Source organism: Diaphorina citri, unplaced genomic scaffold, assembly GCF_000475195.1.
Source record: "Diaphorina citri unplaced genomic scaffold, Diaci psyllid genome assembly version 1.1 scaffold322, whole genome shotgun sequence".
In the NCBI taxonomy this organism is placed as follows: Eukaryota; Metazoa; Arthropoda; class Insecta; order Hemiptera; family Psyllidae; genus Diaphorina; species Diaphorina citri.
Window position 1 is genome coordinate 199,335 of NW_007377757.1, and position 23,751 is coordinate 223,085.

Sequence of the window (23,751 nt, forward strand, 5' to 3'; positions counted from 1 at the left end):
CGGGAAACGAACTTTGTGACATCACGATGAACACAATTGAAATTTATTTTTAAAGTTGATCAATTCAGCAATTTATTTCCTAGATAACTATGTACATTTCATAAATACCAACCTGTACAGCCGATTATACGGGTAATAGGTACCTACTCTTAAATAACATTATAGGTAGGTAATCCGATCTACAGCCACTACCCATATCGATGTGGTCTACCTTAGTTTTCATGATCAAATTGGTCCCTTACACTGGTGATTATAATCTCGAAAACAGCGATAATCATGAATTAGTTCAAGACTTACCTAATCTTGAATAAGATTAACCTAATGCTATCAGAGAATTCAGCGATTAATGATTGTAAATGTTGAACACACACTTTAAGACAAACTTATCAGAGGTTAATGATAGTAAAATATGTTATCTCAAGTTATGCCACGTTCTCTCAGATTATAGGTAGGTAGGTAAATACTACGTTTTTATAACTTGTGGTAGGCACTACCTACCTCACCTACTGTTTGTACTGTAACTTGTCTTGCGTACCTACTTACCTACCTACAAGACGCATGCTTTTATTGAGATAATTACCTACGTATAGGTACCTACAAACATATATTCTGCTTAGGTGACCATAGAGATTTCTTCGCTGAACCAGAAAAACTGAGACGGTTTAACTGAAACCACTTGGCGAGTTTAACTTGACTGGAAAGGGTCGAGAAATGTCGGCCTTCTCTAGTCTTGTTTGCAAAAAAATCGTCTGATCTTATGAGAAAAAGAAAAATGTCTTTTCAGAAAGTTGAAAGACAGCTCAGAAAAACACAAGAAAAAAAATTGACCATAAAAAAAGTTTGCTCAAAAGCCCTTTTCTGAATTCCCAAAAAAAAACGAGGGCTAAAAGTGCTATTTCATATCAGCACTACCTACCTACCCTATGTTAAGTAACGAGATACATTTACATACATGCCTATATGTTGATATTGCCTTCAATGTTTACTTCTCTAGTAGGTACATACCTACCTACCTAGGTATCAATAACGTCAAACTGTCACGAGAAATTGACCATAAAAAAAGTTTGCTCAAAAGCCCTTTTCTGAATTCCCAAAAAAAACGAGGGCTGAAAGTGCTATTTCATATCAGCATTGCCTACTCATATTTCTCTGAGTCTATACCTTTATATTTATATGTACCTACCTACCTAGCCTTTGTTAAGTAATGAGATACACACATGCCTAAATGTTGATATTGCCTTCAATGTTTACTTCTCTAGTAGGTACATACCTACCTACCTACCTAGGTATCAATAACGTCAAACTGTCACGAGAAAAATACTTTCAACTTTCAATGTATTGAGCTCGACATGAACTATGTAGCTGAAGCTTTAAAGCGAACAGCGATGGTTCCAAAAGCAAAAAGAAGAAGAAGAAGAAGAAGAAGAAAAACAATATTGGTTAAAAAAAATGGGATAGAATATCATAGAAGAGAGGAGTGGGGGGTTCTCGAAAGTTAGCAAACTATGCTAGTCGCACAAAGTTTCATCAAAAGCAATTAGTGGGACCGAAAAGTTTTACCGAACTTGGCGACCACTAAATTGCGAAAATTACATCAGCAAAAAACCAGAGAAGTTTGCCAGAACTTAAATTCGAAAAGTTAGAGTACCACATATTGCGTAAATTATTTGAAGTTCAATTCCTTTCTTATAAGACGGTTTCTGTCTAAATATTTCCACCTTTTTCAAAAGTGCTAGGGTTTCAATGTATTGAGCTCGACATGAACTATGTAGCTGAAGTATAGAAAAACAAAAAGAAGAAGAAGAAAAACAATATTGGTTTAAAAAAATGGAATAGACGAATAGAGTATCATAGAAGAGAGGAGTGGGGGGTTCTCGAAAGTTAGCAAACTATGCTAGTAGCACAAAGTTTCATCAAAAGCAATTTGTGGGACCGAAAAGTTTCACCGAACATGGCGACCACTAAATTGCGAAAATTACATCAGCAAAAAACCAGAGAAGTTTGCCAGAACTTAAATTCGAAAAGTTAAAGTACATATTGCGTAAATTATTTGAAGTTCAAGTTGGTTAGTACCTATACAATTAAAATTCCTTTCTTATAAGACGGTTTCTGTCTAAATATTTCCACCCTTTTTCAACAGTGCTTTGTAAACTGCAGGTAGATAACCACATGTCTTGATTCTTGAACCATTACAGAAGTCTTCTAACTCAAATCATTGTAGAGTAGATGTATACCTACGTATTACGTACCTTCTAAGAAGAGTATCAGAGTAATGTGTACCTATACCTAGGTAGGATTGAGATTTCAGGAACAGGTCCCAGGTTGATATACCTAGGATTGAGATTTCAGGAACAGGTCCCAGGTTGATATACCTGGATAAGCTAGTTTATGATTGGAAATTTTCTATTTTCACTTCAACGTGAAAGAATCCGCGAGACAAGAGAAAATTGATTGCCCAAATATTTGATCAATGGCTGAAGAAAGAAGATTACGCGAACAGGATAGGTATGTATTAGGTACTGACGTAGAGTATTTGTTATGAAGGTAAGTAGATAGTATGAAGCCTATTATAACCTAACTTTCCAAAACTGCATAAACTTTAATTACCCCTTATCATTATTTTTACCTTTTATATTATTACTTATATTAAAAAAATACACACACACACACAAGTAATACATAAGATGTCTAATATAAACCTAACAAATAGTTTAATTACCCCCTCGTTGACAATCCTAATAAAAACAAATGCATACTGAAAAGCTGCAAAGGTCACCAAATAGTATGTAGCTGTCATAAACACTGATTCGTCAAATCACCAACCAAACCGTTCATTTCTAGGAAGATACGTACGAAAGAACTATAGCATAATACCTACAAATGGCAAAATAGCTGACGAATCTAATGAAAACAAATGAGAAGCAATTAGAGCAAATCTAAAGAAAAACTAATGAACCGAGTCTGATGACTCATGACACCGATTATCTTGAAGTGGATGGAAGTCATAGAAGAAGAAATTCGAGACCAAACATCAAGAAAATAAAAAAAGGAGAAGAAATTGAAGAAGAAATAGGAGAAATGGGAGAAAAAGAATAAGTAGGCGAATCAGATAAATTTGATCTAAAAGGAACGAAAATTATACCTACTTAGGTATATGGAAGACAGAAAAATGACAAAATAAAGGATGTAAAAAGAAAAAATAAAAAGATTGCTTGGAGAAATGGTCAAAAAGCAAATACTTACTGTAAAAAAAAAACTTTTGTGAGGAGAAAGTAGGGAAAATTCTGCCAAGAAAAATTGAGTAAATATCTACTAATACCAATTTATTATTATCATACCTTTACAATATGAACCAGTGGTCAAACTATGAAACCATGATCAAAAGACCCAATGAATATCGGATTGCAGTACATGATAGGCATGTAGATAAGATCGACAGTGAAATTGCGCAATTTTATTTTCTACCAATAGTCTAACAAGATAGTTACCCCAATAGCTCACAGATTTCAAACATGAGATAGGAATAACGACTCTATTAAGCCATACAGCCATATTTCGCCCATACAGCCATATTTCGCCATAGTTCACACCGATTTCCAGCAATTTATTGGAAACGAAACGTAAATATTTTGCATAAATTATCGTTCCTGTACAGGGTGTTTCAAAATAACTTGGGGAAAAATTAAGTGTGTCACCATCACCAACAGGACCAAAATATCTGATTTACCTACTTATTTATTTTGGTATTTTGTACGAGGCAACCTCCGTGACCGAGTGGATATTGGTATCATACCTTTCACAATATGAACCAGTGGTCAAACTATGAAACAATGATCAAAAGACCCAATGAATATCGGATTGAAGTACATGATGGGCATGTAGATAAGATCGACAGTGAAATTGCGCAATTTTATTTTCTACCAATAGTCCAACAAGATAGTTACCCCAATAGCTCACAGATTTCAAATATGAGATAGGAATAACGACTCTATTAAGCCATACAGCCATATTTCGCCATAGTTCACACCGATTTCCAGCAATTTATTGGAAACAAAACGTAAATATTTTGCATAAATTATCGTTCCTGTACAGGGTGTTTCTAAATAACTTGGGGAAAAATTAAGTGTGTCACCATCAACAGAACCAAAATATCTGATTTACTTATTTGTTTTGGTATTTTGTACGAGGCAACCTCCGTGACCGAGTGGATATTGGGCTTGCACATCAAAGATCCTGGGTTCGATTCACGCCAAGGGAAGCTTTTTTATGCTCTGTGCTTGTACCCTCACCCTACGAAGGAAAAGAGAGAACGAAATAATGGTTTTTTTTTTATAGCAGGAACATTTCGCAATGTCCACCCTGAACACACAGATTTCGCTGGGAGCTAGATAAAAACAAAATAAAAATGCATGTACACAGACTACACGATATTAAAAACGGATATTCTATGGGTATAATAATGACCATTATACCTACTAGGTATAATATTTTTTATCACAATATTTCTATTATTGTACGTAGGTACCTATATTGTGGTATACATATTTCTATTATTATTATTATTTGCATAAATTGTAGATACCTACTATGTACATGGTATTGACTATAGCTTTTAATATAAGTGTCATAATACCTGGGATTACCTACCATTTTATAATTCCCCATCAACTTCAGTGGTGTAGTGGTTAGAGCGGTGGATCTGGAGGTTAGTGTTTTGAGTCCAAGTCAAGTCATGAAAGTTGTCGAGGTTTGTTAATCGGGAAACGAACTTTGTGACATCACGATGATAAGTGTCATAATACCTGGGATTACCTATCATTTTATAATTGCCCATCAACTTCAGTGGTGTAGTGGTTAGAGCAGTGGATCCTGGAGGTTAGTGTTTTGAGTCCAAGTCAAGTCATGAAAGTTGTCGAGGTTTGTTAATCGGGAAACGAACTTTGTGACATCACGATGAACACAATTGAAATTTATTTTTAATGGTGATCGATTCACCAATTTATTTTGACCTTTCATGAATACCTACCTGTACAGCCGATTATACAGGTAATAGGTAGTCCCAAAAGGTAGATAATCCGACTTACCTGCCTCGGTGGTGTAGTGGTCAAGACGCTCGCCTGGTAAACAGGAGGGCGTGGGTTCAATCCCAGCCGAGGTATAGAATTTTATCCTCAATAAAATTTGAGAATCTGACCACAATAATAGTGCTAGCCTACTGCTGGAGTAAAGGGACTTTTCAGACCTATACGAGGAGTATAAATAAGCACTATTATTATTATAGCCACTGGTCATATCGATGTGGTCTACCTTACTTTTCGTGAACAAATTAGCCCCTTACCCTGTTGAAAAACAGCTTATAAACATGAACCAGTTTGAGATACCTACATATATTCTTGAAGGAGATTAACATAACATGTAATGCTATATCAGAGAATTATTCAGCGATTAAAGATCGTAAATGTTGAACACACAGTTTAAGACAAACTTATCAGAGGTTAATGATAGTAGGTAGGTATAGGTAGGTAGGTAATAGTAAAATATGTTATCTCAAGTTATGCCACGTTCTTTCAGGTTATAGGGCCTTATCTTGCATTCCTACCTACCTATACGTTATCCAGATGGATATGGCAGCAAGGAGTCATTAAAAAAGTAGGCTACGTTGCCAAACATGTCAAAGGTGCAACGGTAGAAAATCTTTAAAAGAGGAAGGTACATTGCACAGTGCTTAAGTGCTAGGTAAACTGCAGGTAGATAACCACATGTCTTGATTCTTGAACCATTACAGAAGTCTTCTAACTCTATCCAAATAGGCACCTATTTCTGCCATTTTCGATCGTGGTAACCATATTTCTTGAATTAATCTCTGTTTATGGGAGGCTTTTAGCCAAATATTTACCTATTTCTACCTTTTTCACAGTAGTATAGTAGCCATATACTTCTTGAGTCACCCTGTAAGAGCCATCTAGCCAAACAATACCTACGTACCTTACTGTTTGCCTCATCCTTCTCTCCTTCATTCTCCCACGCGCATCAGTACAATTATTTACAACTTCATGTTCAATTACTATTACTATTTTTTTTCTTCCATAGCTATCGAGTATACCTACCTCTACTTTTTACTTTCGAGAGAATAATTATTTCTTGAATTACTCTCTGTTTATGGGAGGCTTTTAGCCAAATATTTACCTATTTCTGCCTTTTTCACAGTAGTAGCTATATATTTCTTGAGTCACCCTGTAAGAGCCATCTAGCCAAACAATACCTACCTACCTTACTGTTTGCCTCATCCTTCTCTCCTTCATTCTCCCACGCGCAGTACAATTTACAACTTCCTCTCTGTTTATGGGAGGCTTTATCCAAATATTTACCTATTTCTGCCTTTTTCACAGTAGTAGCCATATATTTCTTGAGCCACCCTGTAAGAGGCATCTAGCCAAACAATACCTACCTACCTTACTGTTTGCCTCATCCTTCTCTCCTTCATTCTCCCACGCGCAGTACAATTTACAACTTCATGTTCAATTACTATTACTATTTTTTTTCTTCCATAGCTATCGAGTATACCTACCTCTACTTTTTACTTTCGAGAGCATCAGTTTTCTGTGATTTCATTTATTTATTTTTTCTTCCTAATGCGGCATTCCCTGTGATAAGGTGAAATTTCCTAACATTCATTATCGTCGTCCTTTTTGGCCCAGTAATTATATAGCTTTCTACAAGTTATGAAGATAAGTACATAGGTAAACAAGGAAAGCACGATAGGTAAGAAAGATATCTGCAAATTTCTTCCCAAGACTAAACAGCTAAACACGGAACGGAACACGGAAATTTATGCTAGACGAAATGCTAAGCTGAGGTTTTAAATGTTTATCTAATGACGGGTTGAATGTTTATCTAATCTGTCCTCACGATTGATCAGCCATGTAAGACCAGGCGGAATTGACTATGAGAAAAGACCAGAATACTTGTATACCTATGGACATACCTTTAGCTGGTTATAAAGTAGATAGAAAGACATTATACAGGGTCACACCCATAAACCGCAATATGGCCTTAAGGTCTTTCTTATTCCTACTAATTAGATGCTTTTTTTAAGAAAATAAAAAAAAAGTAGAGAAAATCTGTGTTTTGAGTTCAAGCTTTAGACTTTAACCCATTTTTCCTCCTTTTGAATGTAAGAAAGCCCTTCTTTTGTCAGGCAAAAGGTTGATGATTAATATCAGACTTCAAGAAAAGCTAGTAATAATGATTCATGGTCCCCCTTCTTATACAAAATCACCAATTTCGCTACATTCCAGCCCTCCGGTAGTTTCCCTTCTCTCATACACTCATTATAAACCTGAAATTTAGTGAGGTTTATTAATCGGGAAACGAACTTTGTGACATCACGATGAACACAATTGAAATTTATTTTTAAAGATGATCAATTCAACAATTTATTTCCTGGATAACTATGTACATTTCATAAATACCAACCTGTACAGCCGATTATACGGGTAATAGGTACCTACTCTTAAATAACATTATAGGTAGGTAATCCGATCTACAGCCACTACCCATATCGATGTGGTCTACCTTAGTTTTCATGATCAAATTGGTCCCTTACACTGGTGATTATAATCTCGAAAACAGCGATAATCATGAATTAGTTCAAGACTTACCTAATCTTGAATAAGATTAACCTAATGCTATCAGAGAATTCAGCGATTAATGATTGTAAATGTTGAACACACACTTTAAGACAAACTTATCAGAGGTTAATGATAGTAAAATATGTTATCTCAAGTTATGCCACGTTCTCTCAGATTATAGGTAGGTAGGTAAATACTACGTTTTTATAACTTGTGGTAGGCACTACCTACCTCACCTACTGTTTGTACTGTAACTTGTCTTGCGTACCTACTTACCTACCTACAAGACGCATGCTTTTATTGAGATAATTACCTACGTATAGGTACCTACAAACATACCTATAAATATTACCTACTTGTACCTACAAACATCACGTACGTTTACAGATCATGATTGAATTTTCTTCCCACATACATAAAATTACAATTATGGCCACTTATTCTCGGAATGTGTACATGACCTATGGGGTTGGATTGCATAAAAACATAGCATTTTCTTGAAGTAAAAGACTTAAAAATCAAAAGTGGCTTATATGGCAACAAGTGTGGACGTCCAAAGCGGAATTTATCTCCTTGGGTAGGGTCAGGCCCCCCTGAATTCGCCCCTGAATGGAACAGATTAGATGTGTGAGGCATTGAAACTTATTGATGCTGATAAATATAATGGAAGTCGTGAGCTTGGATCTTCTTATTGTTGGCGACTGTCGTCCTGTTATTTTCTTTGGGAAATAAATGGAAAAATAATGATAAAGGTAGCTAGATAACAAATAGAGCAATGAAAGAGCAACCAAAAGGACTGTTTAAAAACAAAAAATACTGAACTGAAAGCAGAATCAATTGGTTTTATATTGTAGGTAAAAATAACAAATACGTAACAATAACTAATACCCAAAAGAAGATTCCATGCAAGCAAAGAAACAATGTGCAATCTCGGATTTTAAATCCAGTTCAAAAGCTTGAAACCCGTCTAACTAAAAATAATATTATTTTAATTTAGTAGGTATACTTAAAATAAATTAAATAAATAGTTTTTAGTGTGATAAACCTACATTGGAAAATGGAAAGTGGAGAACTCAAATAAATAATTTCATTTTAAGATCCCATTATTTTGACCGGATAATTTTCGTTTACAAATTCTATCCGAAATATGGCGCCCCAAAACACCCAGCCTTTACTGATACCCACCCGGTCTACGAGCTTGAACAATTTCCTGTATGGACCTCGCCCTTATAGTAAGTGTACTAAAATTTCAGGGTTAAATCAGTTTTCTGTGATTTCATTTATTTATTTTTTCTTCCTAATGCGGCATTCTCTGTGGTAAGGTGAAATTTCCTAACATTCATTATAATCAGTTTTCTGTGATTTCATTTATTTATTTTTTCTTCCTAATGCGGCATTCTCTGTGGTAAGGTGAAATTTCCTAACATTCATTATCGTCGTCCTTTTTGGCCCAGTAATTATATAGCTTTCTACAAGTTATGAAGATAAGTACATAAACAAGGAAAGCACGATAGGTAAGAAAGATATCTGCAAATTTCTTCCCAAGACTAAACAGCTAAACACGGAACGGAACACGGAAATTTATGCTAGAAGCTGAGGTTTTAAATGTTTATCTAATCACGGGTTGAATGTTTATCTAATCTGTCCTCACGATTGATCAGCCATGTAAGACCAGGAGGAATTTACTATGAGAAAAGACCAGAATACTTGTATACCTATGGACATACCTTTAGCTAGTTATAAAGTAGATAGAAAGACTTTATACAGTGTCACAGCCATAAACTGCAATATGGCCTTAAGGTCTTTCTTATTCCTACTAATTAGATGCTTTTTTTAAGAAAAGAAAAAAAAGTAGAGAAAATCTGTGTTTTGAGTTCAAGCTTTAGTTAACCCATTTTTCCTCCTTTTGAATGTAAGAAAGCCCTTCTTTTGTCAGGCAAAAGCTTGATGATTAATATCAGACTTCAAGAAAAGCTATTAAGAATGATTCATGGACAGCAGATTTTCAGAATTTTGAAACGATTTTGATACACCCTGTGTTTATCTATTCCTATGACTTTCTAATCACCCTGTAGACAGGAGTTCCTCTAGGTATTCTTGGATCCACGGTAGTTCGGAATATCATTAATCTTTGTCATTTGATAAACAATCGCCATGTTGTCAACTTATCACCATAAGATCTGAGAACATGACTGCTGAAACTAATACTCGTAGGTACAACTAACTGGACATGCTAAAATGAACAGCCAATGAACTTGGTTACTAAACCTAGAATAAGTATGTATTTATTTTAGGGTTTTATCTTTAAGCACCTATTTATATTGTTTATTATGTAATTGTAAACCTTTAAAAAAAAATAAAGCACAAAATATATTAATAATAATAATAATAATAATAATTAGGTACTTAATACTTATAACTAATATTAGTTAGGTACCTAGTTACTAGGAACTAACTTCTGTTACTTATAAGAAATCTGAAAACCTAAACCGCATTTTAATGATTTTGATGCATCTACATCACGATATGAAAAAGTAGAATGAACATGGGGTGAATTCGACACCTCCACCAATTTTGCACGGAAAAAAGACGAATGAATTTAGGTGAATTTGACATCTCCACTAATGATAAGTGAATATTTGTTCGTACTAGTTGACTAATTCGTACAACGCGGATAATTACTGTACGCATCTTAATATACATATTTTCCTTTACATTACCTGCCTATGTATGTACCCCGAACCTCTACCTATGTACCTATTTGTGTGCCAATTTTTTTGGTTTTATGAATACATAACTTTGAATATCCCTCCTCCCATAAAACCTATTTCCTGTTCCATGACCAATATTCGCTCTCCGGTGGTACCTAGTTACTAGGAACTAACTTCTGTTACTTCTAAGAAATCTGAAAACCTAAACCGCATTTTAATGATTTTGACCATTTTGATGCATCTACATCACGTTATGAAAAAGTAGAATGAACATGGGGTGAATTCGACACCTCCACCAATTTTGCACGTAAAAAAGACGAATGAATTTAGGTGAATTTGACATCTCCACTAATGATAATATTGTTCGTACTAGTTGACTAATTCGTAACAACGCGGATAACTGTACGCATCTTAATATATACATATATTTTCCTTTACGAACCTCTACCTATATGTATTTGTGTGCCAAATTTTTTGGTTTTATGAATACATAACTTTGAATATCCCTCCTCCCATAAAACCTATTTCCTGTTCCATGACCAATATTCGCTCTCCGGTAGGTCCTATTTTTTATGAATGAATGTTGTATAAGGTATAAGTTATACTCAGAACCGCCAAACCTAATATAAATCACGTGACTAGACCGTACAAATCGTAAGTTTTACATAACCGAAAGTTCACCAAAGTTTATATAGGGCAGGCAGATTGAGGTTGAACACCCTGTATACATAACCGTGAGAGTGTTTTGATGTACATTCATGTAGAATGACTTTAATGCAGACATGCTTTACATACTTCGATGTTTAATTAAAACAGGGGTTCCAAACCTTATGGAGGTGAGAGCACAACAGAACTCTACAGTGTAGAGTCTACACCTACTACGAATCTAGGGTCTAATTACTTTTCTAATAATAGGTAGGTATTTAGATATATGAGTCTACTCTACACCTACTACGAATCTAGGGTCTAATTACTTTTCTAATAATAGGTATTTAGATACGTTGTTAAGAAATAGGAAAGTTATCTATAGGAATTATAAATTTATATTTATGGAAAGTCTATAGGAAATTTATATATTAGGATCTTGTCTTGAATAACCTTGTATCTGTATTATTTGTAATATTGTTGGTGTAAAAATAAATGCCCCATTTTTTCTGGTTTTACCATAATACCAATTATTGCAATAATAGAGGTGCGAGTACCTATTATATACGTAGTAGGGTGGTGTACGTAATAAAAGGTTTGTGCTTGAAAGAGCTTTTGATTACAAATGCTACATTTGCATGGTGTTTTTGGTGCATTTAAGGTGCCAAGGCCGCTGGCGCTTGATCTTTTTTCCACGTAATTTTCAGCCCAATGGGCAAATTTTCTCCGCCAGAAAGCGCTGTTTTTCCAAATTTCTTGACCCCGCCGGGAATCGAACCCGGGTCTCCCGCGTGCAAGGCGAGCGTCTTGGCTATATCTTGGTAGAGTGTGATGCTGCATGATCAATATCATCATTTAACAAATTCCTAGAACAAAAGGCAAAAACTAAAACACTAATGGCTTGAAAAGAAACGAAAAATAAGGATAGCGTTTACGCCACTGGCGTTCTTCGAGTTAAAATAATAAAAGTATCTAGTTCAAACTATACATTCATTGAGATACACAGATAAAGAGTTGAACAAATCGTTTCAAACCTCATTTACACTAGGTAGTCGACACTTTTTTTAACCTATCAGAGGAGAATATTTTGCTCTTAGGAAACCCCCTATTTTGATTGGTTGGACCGTAATATTATGCATAGACAATTTACATTTTACACACACCTTCGTGTGAGTACCTATAGGATTTAGAATTCTAAAGACCATCAATATCATGCACGGTGTTATATGCTATGCACAGGTATCTATGGTACCTACATAAGTACATAATTATGTATGTAGGTATATTTAAGAGCTATGAACATGGTGTTTAAATTTAATAATGCTAGTATACACAACTATATTGTATAGATATACGTCCCAGTGAACTTCTATACAAGTATCAATGCTCTCTATTAGTACGATATTATCCTTTACTATAATACTACGGATAGTATTTTTAACCCATTGAGATGAAGAGTTTTAATGGTTGAATGATGTTTTAGTCTGATTTTCATCCCTTGCTGTACAAAAAGATTGAATTGAGGTTACCTACCTACGTAACAAACATATAAAAAAAGGCTAAAATAGGATGCTCATATTGGTCAGGAATTGTTAGCGGAAACCATCTTAAAATAGCTGTGTCGAAACTGTCAGAAGACAGCACTACCGAAATTTTCAACACTTGATCTTGAAAATAACGTTTGAAATTTTGGTGAATTTGTCATCTCCACTGACGTTGTAGAAAACTTTTCATCTTGATAAAATTGACATCTCCACCAATAGTGATTCAAAGAAGACATTGAGGGGTATTGGCAGAGAGTGTTTTCATATTTGTGGGTTAGGCAAGTCTGGCACCGGACCACTGAATAGTCAGACCTTATGGCTTCAAACCTACTTCTCAAGCCAGTGCACTGGACCGACTTTTTTATGGCTTTCTTTTAAGTGGCAGGGTTCTCCTGGAGGAGCTCTGCCACAAATCCACTAATTTTTCTTTCTCCTGAAGGAGCTCGTCCAATAAACCAAATAATATAACTTATCATTAAATACACACATGACATGAGTAGCACATTGCACGCTCGTGTAGCACATTGAAAAAAAAAGTAAAAATCGGGCCTTGTGAATTGAGCCTTATGTTTCACGGCTTCAATAGAGTGGTCCGGTGCCAGACTTGCCTAACCCTCAGTTTCTTCAAATTGAGATAGTGAGACCTAAAGTTGGGCCAAATTTTAAAAAATGGCGCATAATCACTAATGGTCGATTAGTCTGATGAACCATAATGTTTGTGTTGGTGAAATCCGCCATGAAATGAAGTATTCCAGCAACATAGTATTTCACGTCATCAGACATTTGGAAACATAGTTGTTGATGCTGGGAACAGATCTTTTTTAGTACTTCCTCCTAATGGAGGTACATAGCTCGAAATTTTCATATTTGTGGGTTAGGCAAGTCTGGCACCGGACCGCCAAATAGTCAGACCTTATGGCTTCAAACCTACTTCTCAAGCCAGTGCACAGGACCGACTTTTTTATGGCTTTCTTTTAAGTGGCAGGGTTCTCCTGGAGGAGCTCTGCCACAAACCCACTAATTTTTCTTTCTCCTGAAGGAGCTCGTCCAATAAACCAAATAATATAACTTATCATTACAAGTTATAAAATTAGGCATTGGGGTTGGAGAATGTGTCACCTCCACCAATTTAATAGTGGAGATGTCACAATTACTAATTCCTATTTATTAAGTACTTAGGTAGATATACGAGCAGGTACAGGTATTGTAGAGTCTATTTTACCTATCACCTGTCTATCTAAAAATAAGCTAGGTACCTAAGTAGGTAACGAATTAATGAATGGGAAATGCGGTTGCAGAAATTGACGCAATAAATAGGTACGAACACCGGAACTAAATTTATCGCGCTTGACGAATCTTGTGTGATACGAAATAAAAAAGTCATTGGGGTTGGAGAATGTGTCACCTCCACCAATTTAATAGTGGAGATGTCACAATTACTAATTCCTATTTCAAGAAATCAGCCTTTTCGTACCTGAAGATACCAGAAACAAATTGCCACCTTCGGTGCCTAGTGTTCTAGGTCTGATTTAAACCGATAAATGGTAAGTTTACACAATATTAAACCGTTGTTCTCTAGTTCTCAGCAGGGGAATGAGAACAAAATCAAATGCGGTTATCATAATTTTGCCGCAATGATCAGTCCTATCCAAACTACAGACAACAGACCGTATGGTTGAAAGAACTTACTAATGGTGCAAAAAGTAATTTACCTAGTTTGGGGATTAAGCTAACGTGCTTTCTAGGATTTAGGTAACTGACTGCGAGAGAAAAGATATTGCAACTTTGGAGGCAAAAGGACTGACTTCTAGGGTAAAGGGACTTCATCCTATCTGGACGGGAAAAAAATTGGTATGTATCTGATTTAAACCGATAAATGGTAAGTTTACACAATATTGAACCGTTGTTCTCTAGTTCTCAGGGGAATGAGAACAAAATCAAATGCGGTTATCATAATTTTGCCGCAATGATCAGTCCTATCCAAACTACAGACCTTATGGTTGAAAGAACTTACTGATGGTGCAAAAAGTAATTTACCTAGTTTGGGGATCAAGCTAACGTGCTTTCTAGGATTAACTAGAGGTGGAATTGAATATACTATGTCTTCACTTGATTTGGACTAAAGTCAAGTGAAGACATAGTACCTATATTCAATTCTACCTCTAGTTCTAATGCTACTTGACAAAGTATCCTGTTTGGAAAATATTATTACAGACCTTATGGTTGAAAGAACTTACTGATGGTGCAAAAAGTAATTTACCTAGTTTGGGGATCAAGCTAACGTGCTTTCTAGGATTTGGGTAACTGACTGCGAGAGAAAAGATATTGCAACTTTGGAGGCAAAAGGACTGACTTCTAGGGTAAAAGGACTTCATCCTATCTGGACGGGAAAAAATTTGGTATGTATCTTTCTGCTGTCTTATTGACCTTGTTTTTCAATAGCTTTTTGGGATAAGAAAGACTCTTGATCTAACACGACTATCTTTTTCTTCGCCTTTTCCCGTGTTCAGACGGGGTCAGCGTTTTTCGTCAGCCTCTCAATCAGCCCTAACTAGGGTGATTGAGTAACTGACTGCGAGAGAAAGGATATTGCAACTTTGGGGGCAAAAGGACTGACTTCTAGGGTAAAGGGACTTCATCCTATCTGGACGGGAAAAAAATTGGTATGTATCTTTCTGCTGTCTTATTGACCTTGTTTTTCAATAGCTTTTCGGGATAAGAAAGACTCTTGATCTAAGACGACTATCTTCTTTTTTTCCCGTGTTTTCCCGTGTTCAGACGGTGTCGGCGTTTTTCGGCAGCCTCTCAATCAGCCCTAACTAGGGTGATTGCTTTGGGCTGACATTTGGATTTGGCTACAAATTTTATGAGTGGACAAGTACGAGGACTATGTTATCGTATATTAGGAATCATAGGTCAATCCTGTGTTCTCAGTCCATTGGACTTCTCTGTCCACAACCGTCCTGAGATTGGACAGTGCTGTATGCACTGAACTTTCTTCCGGACAATGTTTTTTTTTCACGACTATCTTCATCTTTTTCTTCGTCTTTTCCCGTGTTCAGACGGGGTCGGCATTTTTCGTCAGCCTCTCAATCAGCCCTAACTAGATTGCTTTGGGCTGACATTTGGATTTGGCTACAAATTCTATGAGTGGACAAGTACGAGGACTATGTTATCTTATAATTATTAGGGACTATGTTATCATAGGTCAATCGTGTGTTCACAGTCCATTGGACTTCTCTGTCCACAACCGTCCTGAGATTGGACAGTGCTGTATGCAACTTTCTTCCGGACAATGTTTTTTTTTTTTTTTAATATCAGAAACTCGATCGTGGACTCAGAAGTGACCCTTCAGTACCGCCGTCCGGTGCGAAATGAAATCAAGGAGCTCATATCTGAGGAAGAGCTGGCGAGGAGACAGGCCGAAGCGATGCGACGAATATACCAGGAGGAGAGACGAAGGAAATATCTGCAGGAGCTGCACGACATTTCGTCGCGACGACACACGGACAACTTTACGTGAGTTACCTAACCTAAGCCGCGCACACATGCACGATACGTTTTTTTTTTAATATCAGGAACTCGATCCCATGTGAAGAGTGCCAAGGTAGAGAGAGGTTTACGCCAATATTGGAGATCTCTTCGTCAGTTCTCACGCGTCAGTGAAAGTGTTAACACGCCTGGGAAGTGAAATAACGCGCAGCCATTTAACTCCTCAAATTAATGCCGATTAAATTTTACGCGGAGAGAAGGGCGATTTTTTTTTTTCTTTTTTTTATGTGAGGTGGTGTGAAGTTCTTTCTTAGCTTTGAAATTCCAGGATAAAGTATTTTTTTATGGTGTAATTGTGATTTTGCCGAAAATAAGCACCTATACCTACTGATGAAATTTTAGTGATGTGTGTAAAACTCATAGATAAGATTTGTTGACTTAGTGTACTGATAAAGAAGTGAATTGAAATACCCAGGTAGTGTCGTGGTTAAGAATGAAGGACTCGTAACTACCCTAGATAACTATTTCTATGTCATAAAAGCTTTAGAGCCGACTTCTTTCTTTCGTAGGTACTATCTGCATATAAAATAAAGCCCTTCTAGTGTTCATAATAAATATTCCACATCCCCATATCAGAAATTTCTCTTGTGTCCTTACATTACTGAAATCCTGAAGTCATGATCAAATGCGAAGTAAACCCTTCGTTTTTGCACAGCAAACACTACAAAGGCAATAGTAAGTATTACTATCACCTCATAGCTGATAATAATAATTTTATCGCAGTTGCGGCTGTTCATATTACCACGTACGTTTACCTACCTACTATACCACTTGGAGCCCAAAACACTCAACTCAAATTCTGTGCGTAAATGAGTCGAACCATGGAAGGCTTGGTGCTTGATAGTTTCTAAGACCCCAATCTGGTTTCAGCCCCTTTTTACATGGATTATTCCCCTCTAGAACAATAATTTTATGCCCAGATGATCTCAAATTCGTTGAACTTTAACTCAAGTCAACTATTTAACATTAAACTTACGAGCATGCAGCGTTTAAATATAGTATGCTGCGTGGATATAATTCTTATGTTTAATTGCTGCTAAAGTACACTGCTTATGTTAAGTACAGTGTGTATGTTAAAGTACACTGCAATGTATGTGTATAATTGTTGTTAAAGTGCTTAAAGGGTGTTCAACCTTTATCGGCCCGATGAGAAAATAAATTGTCAGCTCTTTGGCCCAATAAAAGGCCCCAGGAAACTTTTTTTAGGACAGCAAAGTAGGTATCCTATTATTGCTTGAATTTGTGGAGCCTCGAACCCAAATCTTCCTAACTGTGAGTCAAGCAGTTCTCAAAGTTACACCTATGAATTCCTGATTTTTTAAAAGGCCCGTTTCGTTTTATTGACCCCAAAAGTGTACAGGAGACTTTTATTTAGCTTGAAACTGATTTTAGGAGAAAATTTTATATAGGGCAGGCAGATTGAGGTTGAACAATGAACACCCTGTATACATAACCGTGAGAGTGTTTTGATGTACATTCATGTAGAATGACTTTAGTGCAGACATGCTTTACACCCTGTATACATAACCGTGAGAGTGTTTTGATGTACATTCATGTAGAATGACTTTAGTGCAGACATGCTTTACATACTTCTATGTTTAATTAAAACAGGGGTTCCAAACATTAGGGGGGTTATCGGTATGGGAGGCTACAAACAGGGGGTTTTCAGGCTATTGGGCGAAAAAAATTACGTAAAATTATTTCTTGAAAAAAATACATAAATTTTATAATTGGTGAAAATTTGAGAATCGAAATTTGAGAATCGTTATTGGACTTTTAATGTAAATTTACATTAAAAAAACCTTTATTATCTTTAGTAAGAGGCCTATTTTCCAAGAAAGCTTGGGGCGTGTTCTATGATATCAATTGGAAAACCCCTTCCCAAAATGGACCTCAAAGCGTGACAATGTAGATAATAGTTTAGAAACCACTGCTTTACTGTGTAATTTTATACATACCTAGATATACGTACTTCTGGTAACTAATGCGTTTAATTGAGGATATGTACCTACCTATTTACAAGGATACCTGTACCTGTACATATTATGTAGTTAGGTACATAAGTATGAATTATTTAAGAGAGTATAATGAACTTAACGTAAATCCAGGTATTTATTTGGACCCAGTGGTTCTGGAAATGAGCCTCTACGCCCCCACCGTCGAATCCAAACATAGACTTCACTTCTCTCGGTCAATTACTTACCTTTTTTTTCTCTTTGATTCCCCAGTGAGTCCGCAGAACCTGAGTGCACTCACCTCCTCCTCCAAACCAGTGGCGGCCCCTGCTGCTCATCTCGCCGTCGAATCCAAACATAGACTTCACTTCTCTCGGTCAATTACTTACCTTTTTTTTTCTCTTTGATTCCCCAGTGAGTCCGCAGAACCTGAGTGCACTCACCTCCTCCTCCAAACCAGTGGCGGCCCCTGCTGCTCACATATATCTGTACAGGCAAAAATAATAAATTTACCCGGCCATCTAGGTAAGAATTAATTTCCCATACTTTTCATCTGAGAGGCAGACGTCTTATTAACCCCTCCACATTACTACTAACCAATGAAGGTAAACGTCTCCAGTAAATCATGAAATGGTTGTCATAGGGTGTACCACTTTTTCATCTGATGAAACTTATCCTGTTTTGCAGAGAACTGTCGTTCAAGAAAGGAGACATTATCTTCGTGAGGAGACAGGTGGATAAGAATTGGTACGAGGGTGAACACAACGCGATGATTGGTCTCTTCCCTTTCAACTATGTCGAGGTAAGTCAAAATAAATTAAATCAAACTTCCATTTTGGCACGAACGACACGCAACGCAAGTATTAAAGCGCCTAATTAAAGATACCCAACTTTTTGAGACCAAAAACGTCATTTTTGTGGCCAATGGGGTAACCATTTCGGCAATCACGAGCTACTGGCTTTCCCGGCCCCACTGAGGTTGGCTTTCATGTTATTAGGCAGGTAGCTTTTGCCATGAAATTTAGGGCCGAGAGCATTGGCCCTCGGGAGCCCGCAACCACCCCCTAAAAACCTTAGCTGTATATACCTACAGTGACAATAAAACTCGATCTAATAAAACTCTTAACATTTTGGTATTTTCCTTACAGATTATCCCATACGATAAAATCAGGACAGCACCAAAGAAACTGAGCGAAGGTCAAGCGAGAGCCAAGTTCAACTTCGTAGCTCAGACACATCTTGAACTGTCCCTTGTTAAAGGTAAGCAGAAAGAGTTAAAAGAGTACCTTTACCCTATATCACCAAATATGGAAAATTATGTATTTACAAATTTCGATATCATTCAAAATATTCCGCTTTTCCATTGGCTATTAAGGTGTGCCCAAACATAGTCGGCCGGCCGTTGATCGACGAGATAAATCTATGTTGTCGAGAATGTCGAGGCAGTGGGGACGGTTCTGTCGTCATCGATCGACGGCCGGTCGACTATGTGTGGAGTGTGGACACACCTTAACTCTTGTAAGATACTTTTCAATTTTCAATACTTCGGTGATATGGAGCACATATTGGAGAAAGCAACAAACATGATTGAAAATGTGGACGGGAAGAAATGTCAGAAGAAAAGAGAAATAAAAAAGTAAAAAGATCCTGAACTGTTTTATTCACAGTCAACACAATTTAGTTAGTCCTCTTTGGTCCTATCCGAATAGTATAAATAAGCACTATTAGGCTAATGGGCTAAAGGGACTTTTCAGTCCTATACTAGCAGTATAAACAAGGTATATTCTATTCTATTTGATTATTTCTTATGCCGAATCTTCTTACGTCCACAGGAGAACTGGTTACCTTAATCGTTTCTATAGATTAATAAGGGTCTGAGGGAAAAATAAAAATAGTAAACCGGCGTGAACGACCTGGTATTCCAGCGTCAAAGCGCCCCTAAGGGAGAAAGAGTATTATTATGTTAAGGCAGACTCTTCTCAATCCTTTGTGTCAATTTGAGTTTAGGATTATTGCACTGCAAGGGGGGAAAGAGTAATAAATGAAGGCCGCCTAGTTATCTTGAATGGTTGCGCGCCTGTCTTGTAAGTCGTAAGTGCTAGGTCGCGGGTTCAATTCCTGTGCGGGACGAACTTTGTCCTAAACAGATTCAGGTTCCAATAATTACTAACTTATTATCTCCTATCCCACACCTTAACTCTTGTAAGATACTTTTCAATTTTCAATACTTCGGTGATATGAAGCACATATTGGAGAAAGCAACTAACATGATTGAAAATGTGGACGAGAAGAAATGTCAGAAGAAAAGAGAAATAAAAAAGATCCCGAACTGTTTTCTTCACAGTCAACACAATTTAGTTAGTCCTCTTTGGTCCTATCCGAACAGTATAAATAAGCACTATTAGGCCAATGGGCTAAAGGGACTTTTCAGTCCTATACTAGCAGTGTAAACAAGGTATATTCTATTCTATTTGATTATTTCTTATGCCGAATCTTCTTACGTCCACAGGAGAACTGGTTACCTTAATCAGGAGGGTGGATAACAACTGGTTCGAAGGACGAATTGGTACCAGGAGGGGTATCTTCCCTGTCACCTATGTTGAGGTTTTGGTTGAACCCGGCGAGAGAACAGGTAAGAGAAACATACCTAGTAGGTACCTACCTAATAGCCAAGCCTGCCTCGGTGACGTAGTGGTTAAGACGCTCGCCTGGTAAACAGGAGGGCGTGGGTTCGATCCCAGCCGAGGCTTGGAATTTTATCCTTATTTATTTGAGAATTTGAACACATAATAATATAGAGCTCTAAGGGCTCGGTGGTAGAGAACGCCTCCAGCATTAACCTCGCCTAGTGGTTACCTTCCATTCAAGAGTCTATTTTTATTAAAAGGTGTGACCCAGGTATTGAGTCAGCCACCAACATGAGCTGGGGTACCAAAATACGAGTGTTTGCATTTCTGTTCATATTGGGTTTTGTTATATCTCTCCTTGGAACAATTGCTGGACTGATGCACAAAACACTTGAATATGTTGTCCTCTATAGTGTGGGAAATATTGTGTCTATTAGCAGGTAAGCCCCGCCGTCGAATCCAAACATAGACTTCACTTCTCTCGGTCAATTACTTACCTTTTTTTTCTCTTTGGTTCCCCAGTGAGTCCGCAGAACCTGAGTGCACTCACCTCCTCCTCCAAACCAGTGGCGGCCCCTGCTGCTCACTCTCTCATTCATAATTACTGATTTGTGAAGACTGTCCATTGTTCAACCAATAAACTGTTCCTTTAACATTATTTTTAACGACACGAATGTTTGTTTTACCTTACAAGAATTTGTTTTGTTCTACATATTCAACTGCAACTTTTTTCAACTTGTAGGATTTTCCTTTGATCGTAGTTGAAAACTTCTTGGTTGATGAGATAAACTAAGCAACACATCTTGGTAAGTAATCAAAAGCTCCTTTTTGTATTTAACCTAACTCTATAATAACACTAATCACTGCTCTAATTGTGAAAACTCTTTCTTGCGTTTAACCTAACCCTATAACAACACTGGTCACTGCTTGTTTGTGCCAGGTCCTTTGGTAGCAATATTCCACAGACATGACTTCTGCACAAGTACCCAAACTTCAAAACAGCTTCATGGAACATTGAGCACAACCACAACTCTGTCAGTTGAATAAATCAAACAGAATTAACAGAAATCGTATAGCACACAAATCTCAAATATGGGTTTTATTACATAACAAGTTATCAGATGGAATCCCTCTTTAGGTCATACTTCTTTTCCCAGTTCTTGAATTTCCTAACAGTCTTCAGACTGTCTCCTTGGTCTGTCAGGCAGTCTGAGCATGAGTGTCTGGGATAAGTGATATTGAGTGAGGCTAGGAAACAGAAAAGCTTGCTCAAGTTCTAACTCTCCTTCAATCAGGTTGTGAAAAATATGAATCACCAGTGCTTACTCTCAACATGAACAAAAACATATAACCAGAACAATAGGTACAAATTAGTACTTAAGTGTTTCTCTCTTTAACCCAAGTACTTGATTGAGCATACTAAACAATTTAGACATTCTTTCTTCTATTTTCAGAAACTCATCCACGAAAGACTAGAAGTCCTTGGTCTGTCAGGCAGTCTGAGCATGAGTGTCTGGGATAAGTGATATTGAGTGAAGCTAGGAAACAGAAAAGCTTGCTAAAGTTCTAACTCTCCTTCAATCAGGTTGTGAAAAATATGAATCACCAGTGCTTACTCTCAATTCTCAACAAAAACATATAACCAGAACAATAGGTAGGTACTAATTAGTAAGTGTTTCTCTCTTTAACCCAAGTACTTGATTGAGCATACTAAACAATTTAGACATTCTTTCTTCTATTTTCAGAAACTCATCCACTGATTATCTGGTCTATCCACCTTATTTTGTTAAAATAAAAATACAACATGGATAAACTTAAGAGAGCTTTATCCGGCAATGATCGAGACCAAATAAAAATTGCTTGATAACTGCAGTTTGCTTTGCCAATTTTTTTCTTTCTTCTTCTTCTTCTTCTTCTTCTTCTTCTTCTTCTTCTTCTTCTTCTTCTTCTTCTTCTTCTTCTTCTTCTTTCTTTTCTTCTTCTTCTTTTTCTTTACCTGGCACATACCTACTGATACAGTGTGTAATGTCTAATCAGGCTATGAAGTGAGTTTTATAATGTCAAACAATGATATCATAGGTGTCAACAAAGATAATTTGTTTCCATCTTTATTAACTGCACCACCATGCATTTTAATTTATTTATTTTCTTCTTCCCTTTCTTTCCGATTTTATTCGGGGGTCCGCGTTATCCTCTTTTATCCTACCCTCCAAAATTTCAACTCTCCACCCCAGTTTTGGTCGCCCTCTCTTTCTCTTCCCCTGGATGATTACATAGTTTGTGTGCTCCTTTACTTACTACATGGCCAAACTCTCTCAATCTATTCTCTTGTATGCAAATTATGTACTTATTTTAGACGAATTTCCGTGGATAAGCGGAAAAACTATTCATTCTGTACCAACTAAGAACCAAAATCAGAAATTTAGATCAGGACTGTGTGTGTTTTATGGGTCCTTTGAGTCAGTATCAAAATAAATGCTTCTCGTAATGAAAACTCGTTTTTCCCATTATTATTTATTTTTATTTTTTTATTATTATTTATTTTTTTTCTTTTTTGAATTAAATTTAATTTCATTTTCTTTTTTCAGAATCGCCTCACAAGTACGTGGACTCAGAAGTGACCCTTCAGTACCGCCGTCCGGTGCGAAATGAAATCAAGGAGCTCATATCTGAGGAAGAGCTGGCGAGGAGACAGGCCGAAGCGATGCGACGAATATACCAGGAGGAGAGACGAAGGAAATATCTGCAGGAGCTGCACGACATTTCGTCGCGACGACACACGGACAACTTTACGTGAGTTACCTAACCTAAGCCGCGCACACATGCACGATACCGTACGGGTAATACACACGGTTATGGCCTAGGGTCGTTCTCGGAACGGATGGCCTCACGAAGATGGACTTTTGACGGACACATATCAACCTACTTGTTATATTTTAAAATAGGGTCCGTTTTTCGTTTGTCAATGTTTTAAGTCTAATTTTTTTAATGCCTAGGTATTAGGTAACTATGTATGTATTTGTCCGTAACGTGCGTTTTATCCCTAAGTTTTTATGTTCCCTTATAGTAACTGAACGTGTGAGTGT

General features: G+C 36.9%; 2 protein-coding genes and 2 long non-coding RNA genes across 4 annotated transcripts in view; all 4 read left to right on the forward strand.

Annotated features, from left to right (window-relative positions):
- The window catches only part of LOC103507566, a 115,650-nt gene extending 92,151 nt beyond the window's left edge, over nucleotides 1-23,499 (forward strand). The window contains exon 18 of the mRNA XM_026822396.1: nucleotides 23,254-23,499. Coding sequence (XP_026678197.1) covers nucleotides 23,254-23,462 — 209 coding nt within the window. The 3' untranslated portion in view covers nucleotides 23,463-23,499. The remainder of the gene's footprint in view (nucleotides 1-23,253) is intronic.
- On the forward strand, nucleotides 18,810-19,890 carry LOC113466731. Its single transcript, XR_003391044.1, has 3 exons — nucleotides 18,810-18,840; nucleotides 19,187-19,298; nucleotides 19,871-19,890. It is a non-coding gene; the product is annotated as an uncharacterized LOC113466731 (long non-coding RNA).
- The window catches only part of LOC108252182 (vesicle transport protein SFT2A), a 33,732-nt gene continuing 30,923 nt past the window's right edge, over nucleotides 20,943-23,751 (forward strand). Inside the window, exon 1 of the mRNA XM_017443379.2 lies at nucleotides 20,943-21,105. Within this exon, the coding sequence (XP_017298868.2) occupies nucleotides 20,957-21,105 (149 nt within the window). The 5' untranslated portion in view covers nucleotides 20,943-20,956. The remainder of the gene's footprint in view (nucleotides 21,106-23,751) is intronic.
- Nucleotides 21,275-22,498, forward strand: LOC113466732. The gene is made up of 2 exons (XR_003391045.1): nucleotides 21,275-21,471; nucleotides 22,411-22,498. It is a non-coding gene; the product is annotated as an uncharacterized LOC113466732 (long non-coding RNA).